Source organism: Medicago sativa, chromosome 4 (genome assembly GCF_051527215.1).
Source record: "Medicago sativa cultivar Bolivia chromosome 4, Bolivia_mono, whole genome shotgun sequence".
NCBI classification, from domain to species: domain Eukaryota; kingdom Viridiplantae; phylum Streptophyta; class Magnoliopsida; order Fabales; family Fabaceae; genus Medicago; species Medicago sativa.
In genome coordinates, this window is record NC_140752.1 from 71,239,111 (window position 1) to 71,259,017 (window position 19,907).

The window sequence follows — 19,907 nt, forward strand, 5'->3', positions numbered from 1 at the left end:
TATATATATATATATATATATATATATAATATTTTATTTTTAAAAGCATAAATATATAACATAATTGTCCTCTACAATTCTCCATATTCTGAAAATATTGAATGATTTTTTTATTTTCAATACCAACAAAAGTACATCTCTCTCTATTTAAGTAACTACACAATTGTTTAATCATTCATCTCTCATACAATTTTGCATCCGATTCTTGACAAGGTTGTGTTGTTGTGCCAAGGTTTGCGTATATGTGTGAGCCAAGAGAAAAGTGTTGTGTGATTTGTGTGGACCATTTGATCAACATTTCAACCATTACTATATATTACTATTTTTTTTTTGTCAAGTAGCCTAGTGGCTAGAATTCACCTTTTTCAAGGTGAATAAGTGGGGTGTCCGGGGTTAGAACCCCTGGCCCCTCCATATAATAATACATGTCCCTGTCAACTGAGCTATGCTCACGGTGACCTATATATTACTATATTACTGCCACCTAAAAAAATTCTGCAAGGTTAGTGCAGACACAAGACTACATACCTTTGTAGGTAGATCCGTCTCTGGGTTTTATGTTAGGAAGAAAAATAAAATCCATATTCAAGTTGGAGAATTGCCATTTTTTCATTTTTCCTTCGTTTTTTCCAAACCTCTCCCTCTAACATATAGTCTTAATATTTTGGTGGATCGATTCTTACTTCTCATATTTAGTCTTTAGAATGGTTTATTTTTTCAAAAAGATAAATTAGTAAACAATAATATAATCTGCCAATACTCATTGGAAACTCAAAATTTGTTCAAAACATGTTAGGAACACATATATAACCTCACAGGCTCACACTTGTACAATTTTCATCACTTCATTATATTATGCCATGAAAGCTTTTTTTTCTCTAAAATAAAATGTTTCTTTTTATCAAATTGTGTCTCAATGCAATGATGTTGATCAATTTTCCGCAAATCGAGTGTTAACACTCCGAGTTTACCAAGTTTACGTTTTTAGGTACCAAAATCGTGTTAACTTGGAGGTAAACTCAGTTTCTGGTAAAATCGGAAGGTTTGACGGGTTTCACCGAGTTAACACTCCGTAAACTCATGTAAACTCGATCGAGTTTACCGAGTTTGCATCTAACAAAAAAAAATCGGCCTTTTTTGGGCCCATTTTTTTCAAAACCCAATTCATTTTCTACAAGCTCAAAGACTGAAACGTTTACTGAATAATTACCTTTACAGTAACACGTTCCTGAGATGAAATGTTTCTTTTTGTTTCTTCTCTAAGTACTCAAACCATGAACATGGGAGCATATACCATTTAGGGTTGCGATTCCGACAGTGGAAATTCAGATTTCAACACCGATGATTGCGACGCCGGTCAGGGTTGCAGTGGTTGTGTTTGTTGACCTTTTGAAGAAATTAACTAGTTTATTTTTTAGATAGTTTTATTATCAACTTTAGGAACTTGTGAAATTTGCTTTTTTGGATGGTTTTATTGATGGCTTAAACTTAGAGACTTGTGAAACTTATAATTTTTGTATTTTGATGCTAAGTTGAGCATAATGTTTTATTATGTTAATTTGGTATAATTTGTCTTTGTAATTAAGTCATATTTTGCACTATTGATCTATTTACAATATTATATTAGCTTATATATGTCATGCATACAATAAATTTTATATAAATTTTAATTTTAGGTAAACTCGTACGAGTTCTCGAGTCGAGTTTACCTAGACAAAATGAGTTGAGGTAAACTCTAGTCGTAAAACCTCGATGCTGATTTTTTGAAGCTATGAAATGAAACTTTTATTTCATTAGTCCGTGAAATGGGCTACTTCACAAACACATAAGATTTCTTTTACACATTTACACTCAAACCAATGACAGCATAAAACAAGGTCAAGGTCATACTTGTGTCCATGATAGCATACACACAAATTGTGTACACATCCAAAATCTTAAAAACCTTGATAGAGTTCATCACATAGTAGCCATCACTCACCTTCACTTTACTAAATTCCACCTCAAATACCTTGCGAATTTCTCCCAAAACACATAACAATAATTTTATATTGTTAGTTCAATCTATTACCATTAGTGATTTCTAAAATCAACTACAGTAAAAAAATCAGAGGATATATTTTTTGTGCCAAATTTCTTCTCATATGACAACTATAGAATGTTCTGCCACTTCTTTTTGAATGTATGTCTTGCCAGCATCTTGACCTGGTATGGTACAAACGGTTTCTGCACCGATTGAAAATCAACAAAAAGCAAAACATAATTGAGGTGAGGGAATAAATACCAAAAATAAAATGATTGATCATTTTCATACTCGAAAGTAAAAGTTATTATTCATTTAGGGTTCATAGCTTTAATTTGCAACTAAACCCTAAATGTTATACATTAACAATTAATAATATTGTGTTATACTTATTCATTTATTAATTTAACATGATTATTAAAATACTAATCTATTCCAATATAACTAGATATGTTGAGAAGATGAAGTATATGAAGATCAATGATAATAGGAACTCATCCATGTCGAGATAGTTATTGTTGATTGATTTCATAATGAGCATGTTGCATTCTTCCTCCATAGATGTTGACATAGTTCTTGTCGATAGATTCCACAACATGTTTATTGCACACTTCTCCATGGAACAGTTGACATCCTTGGAGGAAGAAGACAGCCATGGAAGATGAGTGCAATATACTCATCATGGAATCTTTATCCCATCATATACTGTATTATGTCCTTGAGAGAAAGCACCCACAAGAACACAATTGTCTTTTGAGGTAGGTGTATATAAAGAGAGAAAATATGACCAATTGATTAATGAGGACCATGCAGACTACTGTTGTATAAATTTCTTCTTCCTCTTTTGTGTTTAATAATAGCTCTGCTAAAAAAAAATTTGTTCCACAATTTCAGCTACTGCTGCTTTACACATGTAGGATGAGTTGGATTCTTGGAAGGTTGTGATTGTGTAAGGTATTATTATTATTCTTGCAGATATGAATGAGTCTAAATAATTTACATTTGTAAATGTGATGACAAATATATTACTCATATTATGGACTTTTTGTTGATTAAAAAGTGGAAACTACGTTTAATTGATATCTTTTTTGAGCTTTTATATTTGTACACCTTTAATTTTCCAACACCCATTTAACATTTCATTTTCTTTTCATTTTTCTATTCCTATCACATCATCAACATATTACAGTTATCACATCACTTTCCTTGTTTATTTCTCTCTCAAGATGTAGATAGGAGTAGAATTCCATTTTATACCATTAAGGAGAGAATGTCTCATGAAAATGAATGTCTTACTATAGAGATTTTTATTTATTTTTTTGAAAAAAATCTTAGTTTAGAGATAGTAGTGGCGCATTTTACTTTGGAATCCCCCAACATTTTCCAAACTCTCATGTTCATTGATTATTTTATTTCATTCAGCACGATGCACCACCTCAATGTTATGTCAACTTCTTCTTCCTCATTTGTGTTAATAATTGCCCTGATCTAAATATTTTTCTTCACCAATTTCAGCTATTTCGACTTTGTGGTGAGAGTCATCATTTCATAAATGTAGACCATCACTCACTCCAAGTGGTAAATAACAATAATGCAATGACGAAACGTGCTCTTTCTCTCTCCCAAAGGTATAAACGAAATACTTAATAAGGCAAAACCCTAAATCAATAAGCATTTGGACACACACATAAATGATAAAAAAAAAAAAAATTGGTGCAAATGATAAAAAAAAAAAAAAAGATCACATCATTTAATACTATTTCTTTTTCAAATTTTATCATTTTTGTGTATGCGTCCAAATAAATTTTGTTTAAGATTGAGACTATGTAAGATTTGCTCAACAACATGATTGAATAAGAGAGTTGTTGAAGCTCAAAATAATAACCATCAAATAATTTTAATTTTCCAGGGCGCTTTTCACTCGCTTAAATCTAAAAGAAGTAATTCATTTAAATACAAAGTTCAGAGATTAAGGTTATTCTTCCCACATTAAATACGAAATTCACTATGTGTTATGAGAACACAGTGAATTTATAAGAATAAAAATGTAACCAGCTGCAATGCACAAAACAATGACTTACTTAATAAAGGTCACGAATTTAGTTGTGCATATGGTTTCAAAAACGGATATAGGAGCCAACTATCGTCCTTTCCATCCTTTCTGCTTCCATTGAAAAACTCATGGGAGGTCACAAGATTTCCAACGTATGATTTGGGCACACTTACAAAAATGAAAAATAGTATAAAGAAAATAGAATTAAATAATTTACTCAATAATAATTTATACAGAAATTGAAGACAAACGAAAACAAGTTCCCTGACAATTCTTTTTGGATGATAAAACTAATTCTCTTAAATACAATGTTCATAGACCTATGAAACTTTTTTAAAATAATTAAATGATATATATTTTTATCTTGTGACCAAACCATGTGTATAAATACTTGTGTTACTTTAAGTATTTTTTGTTTCCTTTACATGAAATCGACGAGTTTGGGCTTGGCAATGTGTGATTGTCGTTGATATATTTGTCTTTAGAAACTAGCAATAACTTGTGGAATAAGGATATAGAATTCAATGTTGTATAAAAAAAATATTAACTTTTAAATATTTGGATGCTTCCTTCAAAAAAAAAAAAATATTTGGATGCTCGACTTGTAATATAAAATAATGTTTTTTTAATAACTTATAAAATTCTATTTAACTTTTATATTGAGTTCTTTAATGTATATTTTCAAGACACATGTTAGCATTTTTCTTGTCTATAAATGCTTTTTTTTAAGATAAACAAAAAGGCAAATAACCATTGAAAAGCAAACACTAGTGAATGGGTTGGGTCTTGAACTCCGATCACGACGTTCGGCCTAACAATTTTGTTACTTCTCATCTTATAGAAATATATTTATTTTTATAAATTGGTTGATTACTTTACGTTGCTCTCATCTTGTTATATATATAAATTACTTTTATTGTAGCAGTAAAATTCACAAAGTGTTAAGAAATATTTTTGATTTTGGGGAATATTATTAAGAAATTGGAAATTGCAGATTTAAAATATATCAAATGTCCCTTAATTCTTTTACTATATGATAAGTCATAAGTAAAACTCATAATTTCCCACACAAAATCAGAGATAAATCTAAAGGCTTATTCCTGTAGTTATTCTGGCAAATGTTCATTGCAAAGTTGTTCATAATCTCAACGAGAAGCACGAGGTTTTTTTCCTTTGGTCCTTTTCATTTTTTTTCTTTATTTCTGTAATTTGTTCAATTTGGGGTTTATGATTATGAGGATGGGTTTGCTGAGTCAAGAGTGATTGGATAGCCATGCAGAAAGGAGAAAGTTTCACATCAATGGTTCAACAAATTTCTGTACTATATTTTATGTTATGAGATTTTGTTTCCTTAAAAGGAAGGAGGTCCACATTAAAGGGCGGTCACTATAATCTATAGTGACGTTACCTGCAATGTCATGTGCCTAGGTAACTTTTTTTTTTTTTTTTTGAAAGATGTGCCTAGGTAACTAACTACTCACAAGTTTTGCAGGCCAAAAAATAATGAGCATCACACTTCAACAGAAATAAATTAAAGGAGGAGGTTCATTTTCGTTGCTTTAAAGTTTAGAGTTTATGCTTTGCTTGAGATCATGGTGTGTTTGCAAAAATTCGAAAGCTCGCCATAATTTAACAAACTTATCATAATACACTAAACATGCAGTTTATAATCACATGCAGTTTATAATCAATGGTATAATTATAGTTACTATATACACTAGTTATTATGGTCAATTCTATGATGCACATGCAGGGACAGACCAAGTCCTGCGGCCATAATAGAAAAAAAATCACCTTAGCCATTTTTTTTAAACAGAGATACTAATCAACAATTTTATAGCTAAACCTCTTAAAAAAAAATTATAGCTAAAAAGTTAATTAGCGAGAAAAAACATACAAAATGTAGCTCATATATTAAAGATTAAATTACACTTCTGATATCTTTTTTTACTTTAGGTTTTAATTTTTTCAATCTATTTTTATTTTTTGTTTTTATTTTAAAAGTATCTCTTCCTTTACAAAGTTATATATTTTGTGTTCTTTTCTTCTAGTAACATAAACTTATCTAACTTTTAATCAAAAGTTATTAAATCTAATTGGTAAAAAAAAAAATTTGATTTGGTAACATTTGTAAAATGTTACTAGATCACAAATATGTTGCTGTGAGTTTCACAATATTGAAAACACCGATCATTACAAGAAAATCATTGTATTTTATCAACAATGAAATTCTTTTTTGTAGTTTATGAATTTTAGTTCGGCGGGCAATGTTGACATGGTTAAGTTTGACATCTTCACTCATGTTTAAATCTCAATTCTCACAATTCTCTTCGTATTTCAAGTGGTTTGTCATTACATATATAGAGAAAAAAATTAACCATCTTTGTAGTTAGACCCACACAAACATGCATGTAATAAAAAGTAGTTAAGTAATGTGTATAGAAAAAAATACTACATAGAACTGAAAAACAATAAAATTAAATAATGTGTATTTTAAAATAATTAAATAATATACATTTTTGTTTTACATATGTCTAAATGATTTGACCAACCAAATATTTATCAATAAAAGGTTACCTGTGGCAGGGTTATTTATGGGTGATTAATTGTTTAACCGCAGAAAGACGCCAAACATTGTGGGGCCGCAAAATTGCAACTGGAGAGGAGAATCATAACCATATCTTATCTAATATCTATATCATCACATAAAATTAATATCTTAATAAAGTTGGGAAAGAAGAAAAAGAAGAAACACAAAAAGTGAGAGAGATATATCATCAGAAATGGATGCAATGCAATTCGCTCTTCCAGTTTTGGGCATTGTTGCAGCTGCAGCTGTGACCTTCTATGCAGTGAGTTTCAATGAGATTAGAGAGGTAAGTCACTAAGCAGCATCATCAACTATGTAATATATATTACTTGATATCTATATCAATCTTATAAAATTGAATTATGACAGAAATCACTTCAAGATTGGGATGATTCTGAATCAGAGAATGGAGGTTTTAGACCAACATCCAGCTCCCGAGAGAGGCGAGCTAGAAGACAAGCTAGTAAAAATACCAAAAAATAACTTCAACAACGATAATTACTCTCTTTCAATGTTATGTTGTCTTTCATTTCTTTAGTTTTGATGTTTGGTTTTATACTAAATAAATAGTAGCAAATTGTTTAGGTTAAGTGACCTTTTCAGTAGTTCTTGTTGGTGCTCGTTGAATAGTGCCCGTGTTGATCTCCTCCACAATTTTTAAAGAGTGACTTCCATTTTCTATGAAAAAAAATGTAGATAGTTTGTGTGTATCAAATCTGAGCTAGAAGTCACACATTTTTTGTGTTTTCTCGTGAGTCAGTAACTAGTCCGACAGCAAGTTGCACATCTAGAGATCAAAATAGTTGCATGTTCATTTTTACATCTCATCCTTAAATGACTTTTCTCCCTCGTTTTCAAATTTCAATGTTATACTCCTTTTATATTTTAATGGTCTAGATTCTCTCATTATTTCCTCTTGAGAGGATCTTAATCCCACACTTGAGGGTGAGAATGTCGGTTAGATTACCTATATGTTTTTCTTTTTGACAGTTGATTACCTAAACTATATTAGCAATGAGAAAGTAAACACGCCAAGGATAAGCAACAGACGTAGAATAGTAGTTTTTTTTTGGTCAAAAAATAGTAGTTTTTTAATACGTCGGTTTTTTTTTGGATAATAATACGTAGGTTGTATAGTCGATGAAAGAACAGGTGACTTAAATTTGGTCCATTGAGGCTGGTCTGACAGTGTGATCACTAAAAAGTAATATCGGGTGTCTTTTATTGTGCATCACAAATCTGATTTAGTTTTACATTGCTTGTGTTTTGTGTTTTTTTTTTAGAAGATATTAGTTTAATCATTCGTATGTCAATTAAATATAAGTCACCAAAACTCAAAGTTACCCGAAGTATTTTCCTTAATTTTGTTGGCTCAACTTCAGATGCTCGATATAACACTATGATGTGTGGCGAGCATTACTGGATTGTCTACGGTCATCTTCATCACCATACTGGATTACGAGTATCAATCGCATCCCTTCCCTTGATAATAAAGTTTAATGCTAAAATTTGGAAGTGCCCCCTTTGCAGTTTACTTTAACAAGGATCCGAATTACGCACACACACTACACACTAATATTTACAAGAACGAAAAGGTTGGAACAAAGTTTCCATTAGGAGAAATTTGCCTGATAAGTTATTACATTAAAAATCTCCTCTTCACACAAAGGAAGTAGAGTTTATTCTTTCATCGTCATCATCTGCCTCAGCTACTTGCGTTGAGACTTGAGCTCTTGTACTCTCTTTTCCGTCTCTCTTAAAGCTTTCCCATAAATGCTGATTAACTGGGAAAAAAGGAATACAAATCTCACTTATAATAAAATCCAAATTTAAAATCTGCAGTATCATTTAGCAAAATTGTCTACTGAATAACAGTATAAACGAGGGAGATAATACACAAGTTAATGTTTATGTTATGCTTGCAGAGGAAACATGCGACTGTTCCATCATACTAACTAGTCAATTAATTTGGGCAGATGCAATCAATTCAGTTTGAAACAAGAGTTCCCCTGATGGGAATGTGCATAGGCTGATTGACTTGTATGTTTGGATGTGTGGCCAATTTTTTCTTCCAATTACTTTGTATGTACAATTTTTAAAGCAAGTCCACTCAAATAAAAGAGTAGAGTAATGATATTTTGACATCCATTTGATGACAACTTTGTTGACAACCTTGTTTTTCTCATTTCTTATTGGTCAAAAACAATGGAGAGAGAAAAAGGAAGAGAGAGAATAACAACATCATGTGAGTATGAGAGAGAAAGTTGTCAAAAAGTTGTCAAAAAGTGGTTGTCAAAATATCATTTCTCAAAAGAGTATTTATGTATGTATATTCCTTCATTTGAAAATTTTGCAACATAGATAAGAGTATTTATGATGTATGCATGTCCCCACCAATGAGGTCCCTTAAGAACCTAGGATGATTGAACAGAAGAGTGTGTTTCTTCACACCGCTCATATTCAATAATTTAATTTTTGTTGAAGAAAACTTTCTTCAATTTAATGAAGTGGAAAGAACAGAAGTTTGTTTGTAAAGTTACCTCGTCAACTTCTTCAGGTGATATAATAAATGGTGGAGACATCATGATACTATCCCCAGCTACACGAACTAGCATCCCACGCTTTTCGCACTGTGCTCCAAAATAGGCACCTACTCCTGTAATGTACATCATAGTGTTAGAACAAACTGGTAAATATGCCCACATTTACATAAACAGCATGCATGTTCAAAGTTTAAACCAGTAAGCTGATTTACCACAAAAAAGAAGAGTAAGACAGCAAAATGAGCCATTATAGACCTAAAGAGAAATATATCTATCGTTTATAGATCCTAAACTAGAAAGGAGGAAGCCTGCTTAATATTGACATGTCTCACTCCGATTGTGTATTTATCAAAGGATAGTCATATATTAGATAGTATGCTGCTTAAACTACTCGTAATATCACCAGACAGAATAAAATAAAAGCCATGTTGTAAAAACTAAATGGGCAAAGGAGTGGGTGAAAAATAAGTCTTGAACTTGCCCCATTCAGGAGGAAATGGATCATTGGGTGATTTGTTGTCTACGAACTCAGTCCCTAGGATCAAGCCAGTTCCCCGTATCTGCAGATCGAGAAGTGTTACATTTTTCATGCATTTATATCAACCACAAACTTTAAACTAACCAGCAAATAATAGATACCTCTCCAATGATGGGACTGTCAGAAAAAGCTTTTATGCCATCTTGGAACTTCGGAGCTATCTTGTTCACTGCATCAACAATATTTCTTTCCCTGTGAAGACAAGGAATTATCACATTCCACAGCCAAACGATGAAAGCGGAAAAAATAAGCGTCGTATTAGTTTTAAAATTGTAGAAATTAAGAAACACACTTGTAGATCTTGAGTGCTTCAAGTGCAACAACACAGGGTACGGGTGATCCAGAATAAGTGAATCCATGAGAAAATACACCTAAAATAAGCAAACATGTGTCAGAAATACTAAACCTAAAGATGAGGTGTTGAATGAATGAAAATGAACCGTTATACCAAGTTTGTTGCTTTGTGAATGTATTACTTCTGTAATTTCAGGGCTCACAAGGATAGCTCCAATTGGCATGTATGCAGAAGAAAGTGCCTAGAAGTCAAACAGAAATGAGAAACATGTGCCAACTTCAAAAAATTATGAAAAGGTGAATATCTAATTAGAGCAGTTCAATTTTACCTTTGCCAAGGAAACAAGGTCTGGCTTAATGTTATATTTGTCACATCCAAACATATACCCAAGCCTCCCAAAGGCACAGATTACCTTAAAAAAAATACAAAGAGAAATATAAGACAGCAATCAGAATGGAAAACTCCAAACAGGATATCTTATATAATAGTATTTGAAGAGCTAAGGAAGTACCTCATCTGCAATAAAAAGGATATCATACTTCTTGACAACAGCTTGGATCTACATAAGAATTAAATGCTATAAGAAAAAAATGGAGGAGCAAATTATGCATGGCATCAGTTTTCAAAATGGAAAATGGCATTAGTTCCACCCCATTCCATATATTCATCCTACTTTATTCAATTTATTCCACCTGTTAATAAGTTTTTTCAGAGTTTAGACAATAATAATCATAAAAAGAATAATCCGGCCAACAACGAATTGTTAGATAAGAACTAAGATGTTACACAAAAATACACCTGTTTATATATACGTGAGTGATACTTGGGTCAAATACTTCAATTACTAGTTCAAGCAGAAGCCTGGCATTACTAGACTAGTAATCCTAACATCATCTAACTGTTAAACTAGAAATACTTTACAAATAATTCCTTCTAGTAATTTTTCATCTCTAGGACTGAGAATACAAATGAAAATGCATTACTGTAAACACTTAAAAACATCTTTTAGGGCCTATTTGGTTTGATAAATTAGAAAACATTTTGCTTTCTTAATAATTTTGTTTTCACCATTTCATACAGAAATCCTTGAAAACTGAAAATAAGGTGAAAACAAAGTGATTTTTTGTAAGAAACTGAAAAATGGAAATAAAGAATGTTTTTTCATGCCCAACAATCCTTGCACCCAGCTTGAAAATGCGGAAGTCGAGTCTGAATCATTGATGACGAGAAAATACCTTGTCAAAATAAGTTGCTGGTGGAAGTATTACACCACCAGCCCCCATCACTGGTTCTGCAATAAATGCAGCAATCTGTAACAAAACAAAAAAATCAGTGATAATGTTGATGTTCCAGTAGAAGGAAACACTTTTAAGCATATTCATATATTATTACTGTCTCTGGTCCCTCTTTCAGAATTAACTCTTCCAAATTGTTGGCCAATCTGGTTGCGAACTCTTCCTCTGTCTCACCTGAGATGTCATAAGCATGCATAACATTTACACCTTAAGATAGATATCTAAAATATTAGTGAAACATGTCAATCTAAATAATAACCTGGAAGATGATACCGCCAGTAGTGTGGACAATCAGTATGCAAAACAAAAGGAGCTGGCAGATCAAACTTTTGATGTAAAGCCGGAAGACTGAAATACACATTGTCCAGATAATTGAATAAAGAATTTTTATAAATAACATTAAACCATTCTACATAAACACAAGTTTACTGGAAAAAATAGTTGTTTGCGGTACCCAGAAAGACTGGCTGCTATCAAAGTTGAACCATGATACCTGATAAAATGTAGAAATACATGAGCTACTATGCATACTTTTCAGGTATATTAGAGACAACAGAATTGATTAAGATGTCAAGCATACGATTTAGTGCGAGCTATGAACTTCTTCTTATCTGGTTTTCCAAGTGCATTGTAATAGTACCATACAAGTTTTACCTGTGAGAAAAAATATATATGAACGTGAAATATAGCTAAAATTTATCCTGCATAAATTGTACGTTTCAATATACGTTGACACGACATATACTCAAACCCTTACATGGGTTACATTTATTTTTAGAAGACCAAATTCGGTTGAGAATATATTTCATTTAGTCTTCTATATTTTAGATGCTTGATAACTTTCTTTTTTTCCTTGCTGGAGGTAGCTGTTGCATATGTATTCGAGTTTACATTTTTTATGCTAAACTTTTATTTTGACAGAGAAAGTAAACACATTGGATTTGATATATTTATCCTACAGTTGAATGAAAATGTATTGGAGAAACTATGAGACAGTAAAAAATAAGAGGATAATTAATCAAACACACCTGAGTGTCGTTGGCTTCTGAGCCACTATTAACAAAAAAAGCTTTGGCCATTTTTCTGGCTGTAAAAAGTTCTAGTAGCTCCTTGGCTAGATCCTGTATAAAGAAATATATATTAATTAAATTTCAAAATGGAAAAAAGAAAGAAAAAAAATCAACATCAACTGTGTGCATGACAGGAAGGTAATTGATTTTTTGCAGTGAAAGGCACCTAGAAGGTTTGGCCTGAATAGGAGTAGGATAGTTTAAATAAACCAAAATATCATTGACCATCATTTCCCTCCCAGCAATTAAAAAGGTAAAATTCCCTTTCCTTTGCAGAGAGTGTAAGTTACAGTAGGCCTTCCATCTAAAAAGGGCAACCTAGTGCCAGAAAGCTCCTGCCATGGCCAGGTTCAGTGAAAGATCTAATTCACTGTGATTATATTGAAAGAATTATTACCCTGAATTTTACAAGAGGCTGCCATCTAATTGAAAAATTACACTCCTACCCATTGATAGATAAAAAGGTGCTGCACTTTAGTACATTTGAAAGTAAGCAACCGTCTTGGTAGTGTGAACAATATATGAAAGATCTTCAAAAGTACATTTTACTCTCTCTGAAATTTTTAATGACACAGGCAAATAATGTTAACACCTGCCATCAATTTAGGAACATTGAAAAGCACTATGAACTGGGATAAATCTTGATATACAATATACTTTATCTCTCACTCATTCATTTTCTGGTTGATCAGATTCTACTAAGAAGCATCTGTTTGTATTAAGAAATGTTTGTCATATTACATACATCTTCAACAAGCTTCTATTCAAATATAAAGTCCAGCAAGTAATTGATAAAACTGCAAGTATCAGTTTTTTGTTGAACACGTTACGCAATAAATTGCCTTCACAGTTAAATTACTTAAAAGAACTTCATTCAAACACGTGTTTATTATAATCTCATATAATAAATTGGTAATCTAAAGTTTATTTAAATTATTTTTCAATATCGCATTACCACATTCTGAAAGATTCAAATTATAAAACTTAAAAGCTTCTGTAATACTCTGACTAACCATCTGAACTCCAAGCAACAACTTTAGAGAAGCTTCAATACTTTTAGGTTCGAAAATTTTCAAGGGTCACATCAAAATTCAAACCTTTCTCGTGACTCCCTCGAGCACTACAATAATATCCTATAGTAAATCATGTCTAAAAAGAAGCCGTTTAAATTTAAATCCTTCTTGATAGTTTTGTCCAAGTTTAATTACTGGACTATTATTCATATGATGTAGGGTCCATTCATTAGTACTATTAAAAAAAATCAATTATAGGATATATTTAAAAAAATTATACTAATTATAAGGTTTTCAAAAACAAAAAAGAGCAACAACCTTATTCAAAGAAAGACGTTTTAGTGCTTTCTCAAAAGCTTAAAAATAATAGCTTCTCAAAAGAAGCTTTAATAAAAGTTATATACTAAAACTCATGTTTTTCAAGCTTGAACAAACAAGCTTGTACTCCTTATTGGGGTTTCTACAAGTCATTCACGATGCATGCATGAACTACCTAAGGCTAGATTGTGCAGTTTTTCCAATATGTTTTGCCTAGATATTTCCTCCAATGAATTCATTCTTAACTCTATCTTGCCTCGTGACCATTGTGTTGGATCTCTTGTATAAAAGGGAAGAGCAAATGAAAGACAAAAATAATGTAGAAGCAAATTATAAATAAGAAAAATAAGCAAGCATAAAATAATGTTGAGTTAGATATAAGAGATTGATATGAATACCAATGCAGGTCTTGTGGTTCGATTCCAGAAGGAATGGTAAAATGGCAACTTCTTTAATTGTGCAGTGGCAGCATCAACAAGGCGTTGCTCACTTCCACCTACAAAATAAAATGCATTCTAAATCCCTTTCATTTGCTACAACTTTCCTATGTTAATTAATATACACCTTTGTGTGTGTTAGTATCTGAATGTAAATTATAATTAACTGATATTATCGTATACTACAAGATGCTTTTCAAATATTACACTATGCAGTATCATATATTATCAACAGATACTATCTTAAATTGCAAAGAAATCTGAGCATTAATGAAAATTCAAATTTACTGACAAAGTTAGTACTCTTATCTCTATGTAGAAATAGTGTGGCCAATCGGCCAATCAGCCAAACAGGGAACTATAAGGTGTAGAATCTTGAGATGGCAGCCGCAAAGGAAAAACACACCAGAAAGTTAACCACTAATATTGGCTGGAAGCATGCATAGCAGCTATAGGTTGGAAGGGAAACTAAGATCGGAAAGGCCACATCTGAGCACAGCCAACGGGAAAGGTTACGGAAGAGAGTCACGAGACACCCTAGGACCAGGAGAAACACAGTGAAAAAGCGTTCCAGAATTCTGTGGAACTATGCAGGAAAAATAGTGGCGAGATCAGATCTCTACGGATTGTATTAGGTGTGGTACTATGTTCAAAAAAATGATATTTGGGTAATATTGAGTGTCTAGGCTTGCACATTGGTTTCTTGTTTGTAGTAAAGATACACACGATTAAATAGATAATCACAGTAATTTAACGATTAAACAAATACATTTAACAAGATGACATAAATGTAAATATTCTATACTTTTTTTAACACATGTAAATATTCTATAATTAACTAACAGAAGTCTAACCAAACATATCTGACAGGGGGCAATCTTGTGTATGTCAGGGGAAATAGAAGATTAAACCTCTGTTGGTGTTAGGAACAGCACTCCCACGGTTCCATCTTTTAAAGTCTATAGCATAAGAGGGAACAAAAGTGGTAATTAACTATTCATTTCCTTGGTTTAGTTAGTTGTTGTTTGAGTTAGTGTAGGAATTGGTCTTTTGTAGCCCTAGTGGCAGTTAGGTTTAGTTAGGGTGTTAGTTGGTAGTTATCCTTTTGTAACTTGGGAGGTCTATATAAGGATATCCAAGTGTAGTTAGGAGGTTAAGATTTATTTGTTTAATTGAGTAAATTACCAGTGTGCAGAGAGTATTCTCTCGTGTATCTCTCTTTTGTGATTCAATCAAATAAACAGGAACGAATAATCCCATTCCTGCTTCTGTTTCTTCTCAAGAAATCTAGCAGTTAGTAAACAAGTCCATTGTAATAAATAACTACCTTCAGCTAGTTAGTTGACAGAAATGGTGAGGGGAATAAAAAGAGAGAAAAGGGAGAATTAAAGACACCAAAAGGTGAAATTTGTGGGGTGGAGACTGGAGAGTTCAGGTTTCTAGAACACCTTGGTGTAATTCTTTCATTCAATTCCAATTGAGAATTCTTTCTTTCCTTCTCTCAAAACCAGTTCTTATCAAACTGATAATATCTTTCTTTTATTATATCAAAACCACACTTTGAAAGCACCACAAATTCCTTCCTCTTTCAGTAACTCAGTCATTTTCTAATATAATTTTATCATTGTTAAGCACAAGTGAAACACAATCCATGACCTTACAGGTCATTCTTTCTGATTTATGAACTTGAATCGTATCTCTTTCAATCCCCCTAAAGTTCAATGACCAGGGAATTCTGCAAAAATAGTCACATCTCTGCCTTTCATTCTTGTTGCCGAGAAACAAATAAAAACAACTTTCCAGAATAGAGAAAAGGGAGATGGATCCCTGAGCAACTTGGCATAATTAAGAAGTTGGTTTAAGAGAGAGAAAGCTAAAGTATCTATATTATCTTAGTTAGATTTTATAGTGCCCTTGCTGCTAAAGATGGATTGAGAACATGAACCAAAGGAATATGTCATTTAGAAATTTGATATTTCAAAGCTCAGGAAGAAAGATAAATAACTAAATAAACAAAAAGGCAGAAATAAATATCATATATACCTAAAGCGGTGGACCATAGACCAGCAAGTGCGTCAAGATATTTCTTCCCATTTATGTCATATACATAACATCCCTGGATTCGTTAATCAGGTAAATTACTTATATCAAAAAAACAAATTAAATCTGGTAAATTATACACACAAAAACTAGTTATCTTATGAATAAAAACAAAATGAAACTATAATTACTAACATATTTTATAATGAAGTAATACAATAAAAATCAAAGAAACATAGCATGGGAGTATACCTCAGACTTTTCAATAATCAAAGGATTCAACTCATTAGTCTGCCACCCAGCAGTGAAAGGGGCAAGCATATCATGGCTCTTGAACCTGAAATAGTCAAATATTTCAGCAGATTTACACATGGTAATCATATCAAGCTTAAACTTAGATTAATTTTAAATTCTTTTCTATTTAAAAAACAAATAAACTTCATGCATGGGCCCTCCCCCAGAATTGTTTTTCCTTGGCCTATGGTTACTTAAAGCTGTTACAAAACTCAATAGGAATCTAAAGAGAAGAGAAGGTAATCAGATTATGTATCCAACTACATTCGTGAATGAATCTGAATTATAAACACATGTCTAAAGGGGTGATTGTCCCGGTCATTCAATTCTCCCATTAGATAGTAAAAGGGTTTTACAATTAGCCTGTTGGAAATCTCAACATAAGAAGGTGCCAAATTAGATAAGTTCAAAATAGTGCTATGTTCAGTTCTTAAAAGCATACACGCAAAAGTGGTAAACAGTTAGATCAGAAGAACCATATACCCTTGGCCAGTTTTCGCATCAGAAGTTGAACTATCCTTTGCCAAAGAAGATTGTGAACTACTTGTCCTCGACCATAAGGGTGCCTGAAGTAGAGTTTCCTGAAAACTTCTGGAAACCGCTGCAGATGCTAAAGCTGAAGCAGACTGTAAATAAGAAAAACATAACCATAGTAAGACAAAAAAAAAAAAAAAAAAAAAAAAACTAGTAACAGACAGGGTTGCTTAACATATTCAAATTGCTTCTTTTTAGCATTCACAGATACTCGATTTCTTGAATTTATGGAGAATGATACAACCGCAAAATTTTTAATTTAACCTTATTATACTGATAATGAAATTTCTATAAAGGATTTAGAAAAGAAAAGAACAATGAAATACAAGAAATCTAAACACATGAAAACTAGACATTAGCAGATTCAGGTTTCAAACTTGATAAACCGAAGGTATCAAAATGTAAATGCTGCTGTAAATCTAATGTAGTATATGAGGAATACCCCAAAATTCCCAGCGGTATCTAAAAGCTACTGTAGTCAAGCGGAAAGAATCAAATAATCTATGGGTGACAAATTGATTAGAAGTGTAGAATTGATTCCGACATTTGCTTTCTAGCAAAATTGATTCTGACATGTTAGGTTGCTTTCTAGCAAAATTGATTTTTACATACAAATATAAAGTTTAACTCACTTTTACATGAATGTATCTAAACACAAATCATTTTACCTTCAACTCACTTTTAATCAGAATCAACTTTACATAATCAATTCACTCAAAATCAATTTTTATCACAGACAAAAACAAACATACACAAAGGAAATAGCTTAAAACTGTAGTTATATTCTAAAATACAAGCATTTATTTTCATATCTCAATTTTCTCACCCACATTATCCCTTTTCTTTCTCATCACATTGCAATTTGCATCATTTCTCTTGTATTTCTATTTTTCATTTCACTTTCTACCTATGTTCCTTGTAAAGTGTATACACATGAGTGTGAAAATAACCTTTTTTGTTTAATATAACAGCAGGGGAAAAAGTGATTAAAGCTAATTAAACAGGAAAAAAGTGAATCATTTTTTTAGATTAATTTCAGATTCTCATAAGTTTTGCAAGAATCTGTAACAAACGTATAAAAAAACTAAAATAACGATGGATTAAAACTAAATCAGATTAAAATGTTAAAAAAGGTAATTAAACAATAACAATGATGGATTAAAATGTTAGATTGATGAACGAAAATTGAAAATGAAAATGGAAAAGAAAAAGACGTGCCTTGTTTCTGAGAGTGGATCGGATAAGAGTATGCATGGTTGATTATTTTCTGAGAACACTGAAAAAAACGTTGATGAATGAATGAATGTGAAAACTGAATAAGAAATGAAGGTACCGATTTATATTGCAAATGTAAAGCGTAATCAGAGAGAGAGAGAGAGAGAGAGAGAGAGAGAACACTAGTTTGAATTGATTAGTAGAGCTCTGTCGTAATCATAAGCCACTAATGAGACGAAACGGGTGGGCTCCACTGAAAATGAGGAATATGTTTATCTATCTATGTGGATTTCTTGTTTTCATTCACTTTGGACCAGTCTGATTCACCACCATTCATGCACTTCTTGATTTTAATAATTGAGTATAGTGAAGATCTTTTATATTAATGGATGATTAACATACTAATGGGGTAATAATAACACTTCATTACGCAATCATTCAACCTTACTTAACTCGGCTCCAACCTCCGCTTTTGGAGAAAAGATGAATGTCCACGTCTTCTGTATGTTAAAGTTTTGTTTGATAAAATAAGGTAATTTTTTTTAATAAACTAAACGAATTATATTAAAGAAACAACAAACAGTCCATCAAGCACTAAGGTAATTGACGGAAAATACTTGGGTGACATAATGTCACCGTGATATTAAATTTGGATCACACAAATGTACTCATGGATGTGTCATGCAAATGGCAATGTGTGTTGTGTGGCCCAGATTTAATGTCACGGTGACATTATGTCACCCAAGTGCTGTCCAGTAATTGACTAAGCAAATTATAGAATAAGGTAATTGATAGCTTATATTTCATGATTGATTTTATTTTATTTTTCTTAAGGAATGATTGATTTAAGGAATGATTGATTCTAGTTTATAGGTAATAGTTATTTCAATTTTTGAATGTGTAACGAGTAGTTATAATAATATATTTATGTATCAAAGTTCTAAAATAGTCTCTGATTGATTGTGCAGATTGTTAGTCAAACTAGTCTTTGACACTAAAATAATTCATCAATACTCACAATAACTCTTTTCATGTAGGATTTTTTTTTGGCAAGAAACAAAAATATATTGAATAAAAAAAAAGAGAGATACAAAGATTGGGTGGCATTAGACCTGACTCAGGTACAACCCAAAAGGGAATAACACAATACAATACAACCCAGGTAACCCTACCTTAAATAATTCTAATAGAAAGACCACTCCTCACAAACGCAACCCAGCATGCTCGTGTATGAGTATGAAACCAGATTACAAAAAAAAAAAATATGAAGAGTGGACATCCATAGAATGAAAAAAAAAAAAAGATTAGAATTGGCGAATGGATCCACCGCCAACACGGTATCAAGATCCATTTACCAACAACCCCTTGAACAAAGCAGCCGGTATAATAGCTCTTTCGAGCTTAACAGTCTGATAACAGTCACATTGACTGAGATGGATAAGAGGTCAAAACCAGAGAGAAGGTAACCCTGAAGACTTGAGGACTGAAGATCTCAACAGACCTGGAATATCAGAGAGTTAAGCACACAGGAACACCAACTCAACCGATTGCAAAGAACCCAAACAACCCTGTCAGGTTAAAAGAACCAGACCCTTTCGAGTTTATTAAACCGAATCACCACAAAAAAGCCATAATTACCACTACCCGAA

At 32.1% G+C, this 19,907-nt stretch overlaps 2 protein-coding genes across 2 annotated transcripts; one reads left to right on the forward strand and one right to left on the reverse strand.

The window, feature by feature from the left end:
- Positions 1–6,781: 6,781 nt before the first annotated feature.
- Positions 6,782–7,549, forward strand: LOC146931464 (uncharacterized). The gene is made up of 2 exons (XM_085702952.1): positions 6,782–6,952; positions 7,036–7,549. Exons 1-2 carry the CDS (start codon positions 6,860–6,862, stop codon positions 7,147–7,149), a joined length of 207 nt encoding a protein of 68 aa, XP_085559078.1. The 5' UTR covers positions 6,782–6,859; the 3' UTR covers positions 7,150–7,549.
- Positions 7,550–8,122: 573 nt separating this feature from the next.
- POP2 (Pyridoxal phosphate (PLP)-dependent transferases superfamily protein) lies at positions 8,123–18,350 on the reverse strand. The gene is made up of 19 exons (XM_085702951.1): positions 18,262–18,350; positions 16,993–17,135; positions 16,468–16,552; positions 16,219–16,291; positions 14,137–14,234; positions 12,366–12,458; positions 11,918–11,991; positions 11,792–11,830; positions 11,597–11,685; positions 11,435–11,511; positions 11,278–11,352; positions 10,554–10,601; positions 10,371–10,454; positions 10,196–10,283; positions 10,040–10,118; positions 9,849–9,939; positions 9,691–9,769; positions 9,207–9,322; positions 8,123–8,450 (listed from the first exon to the last, which is right to left on the reverse strand). The coding sequence occupies exons 1-19, from the start codon at positions 18,295–18,297 to the stop codon at positions 8,376–8,378; spliced, it is 1,542 nt and encodes a 513-aa protein (XP_085559077.1). The 5' UTR covers positions 18,298–18,350; the 3' UTR covers positions 8,123–8,375.
- Between the last annotated feature and the right edge of the window lie 1,557 nt (positions 18,351–19,907).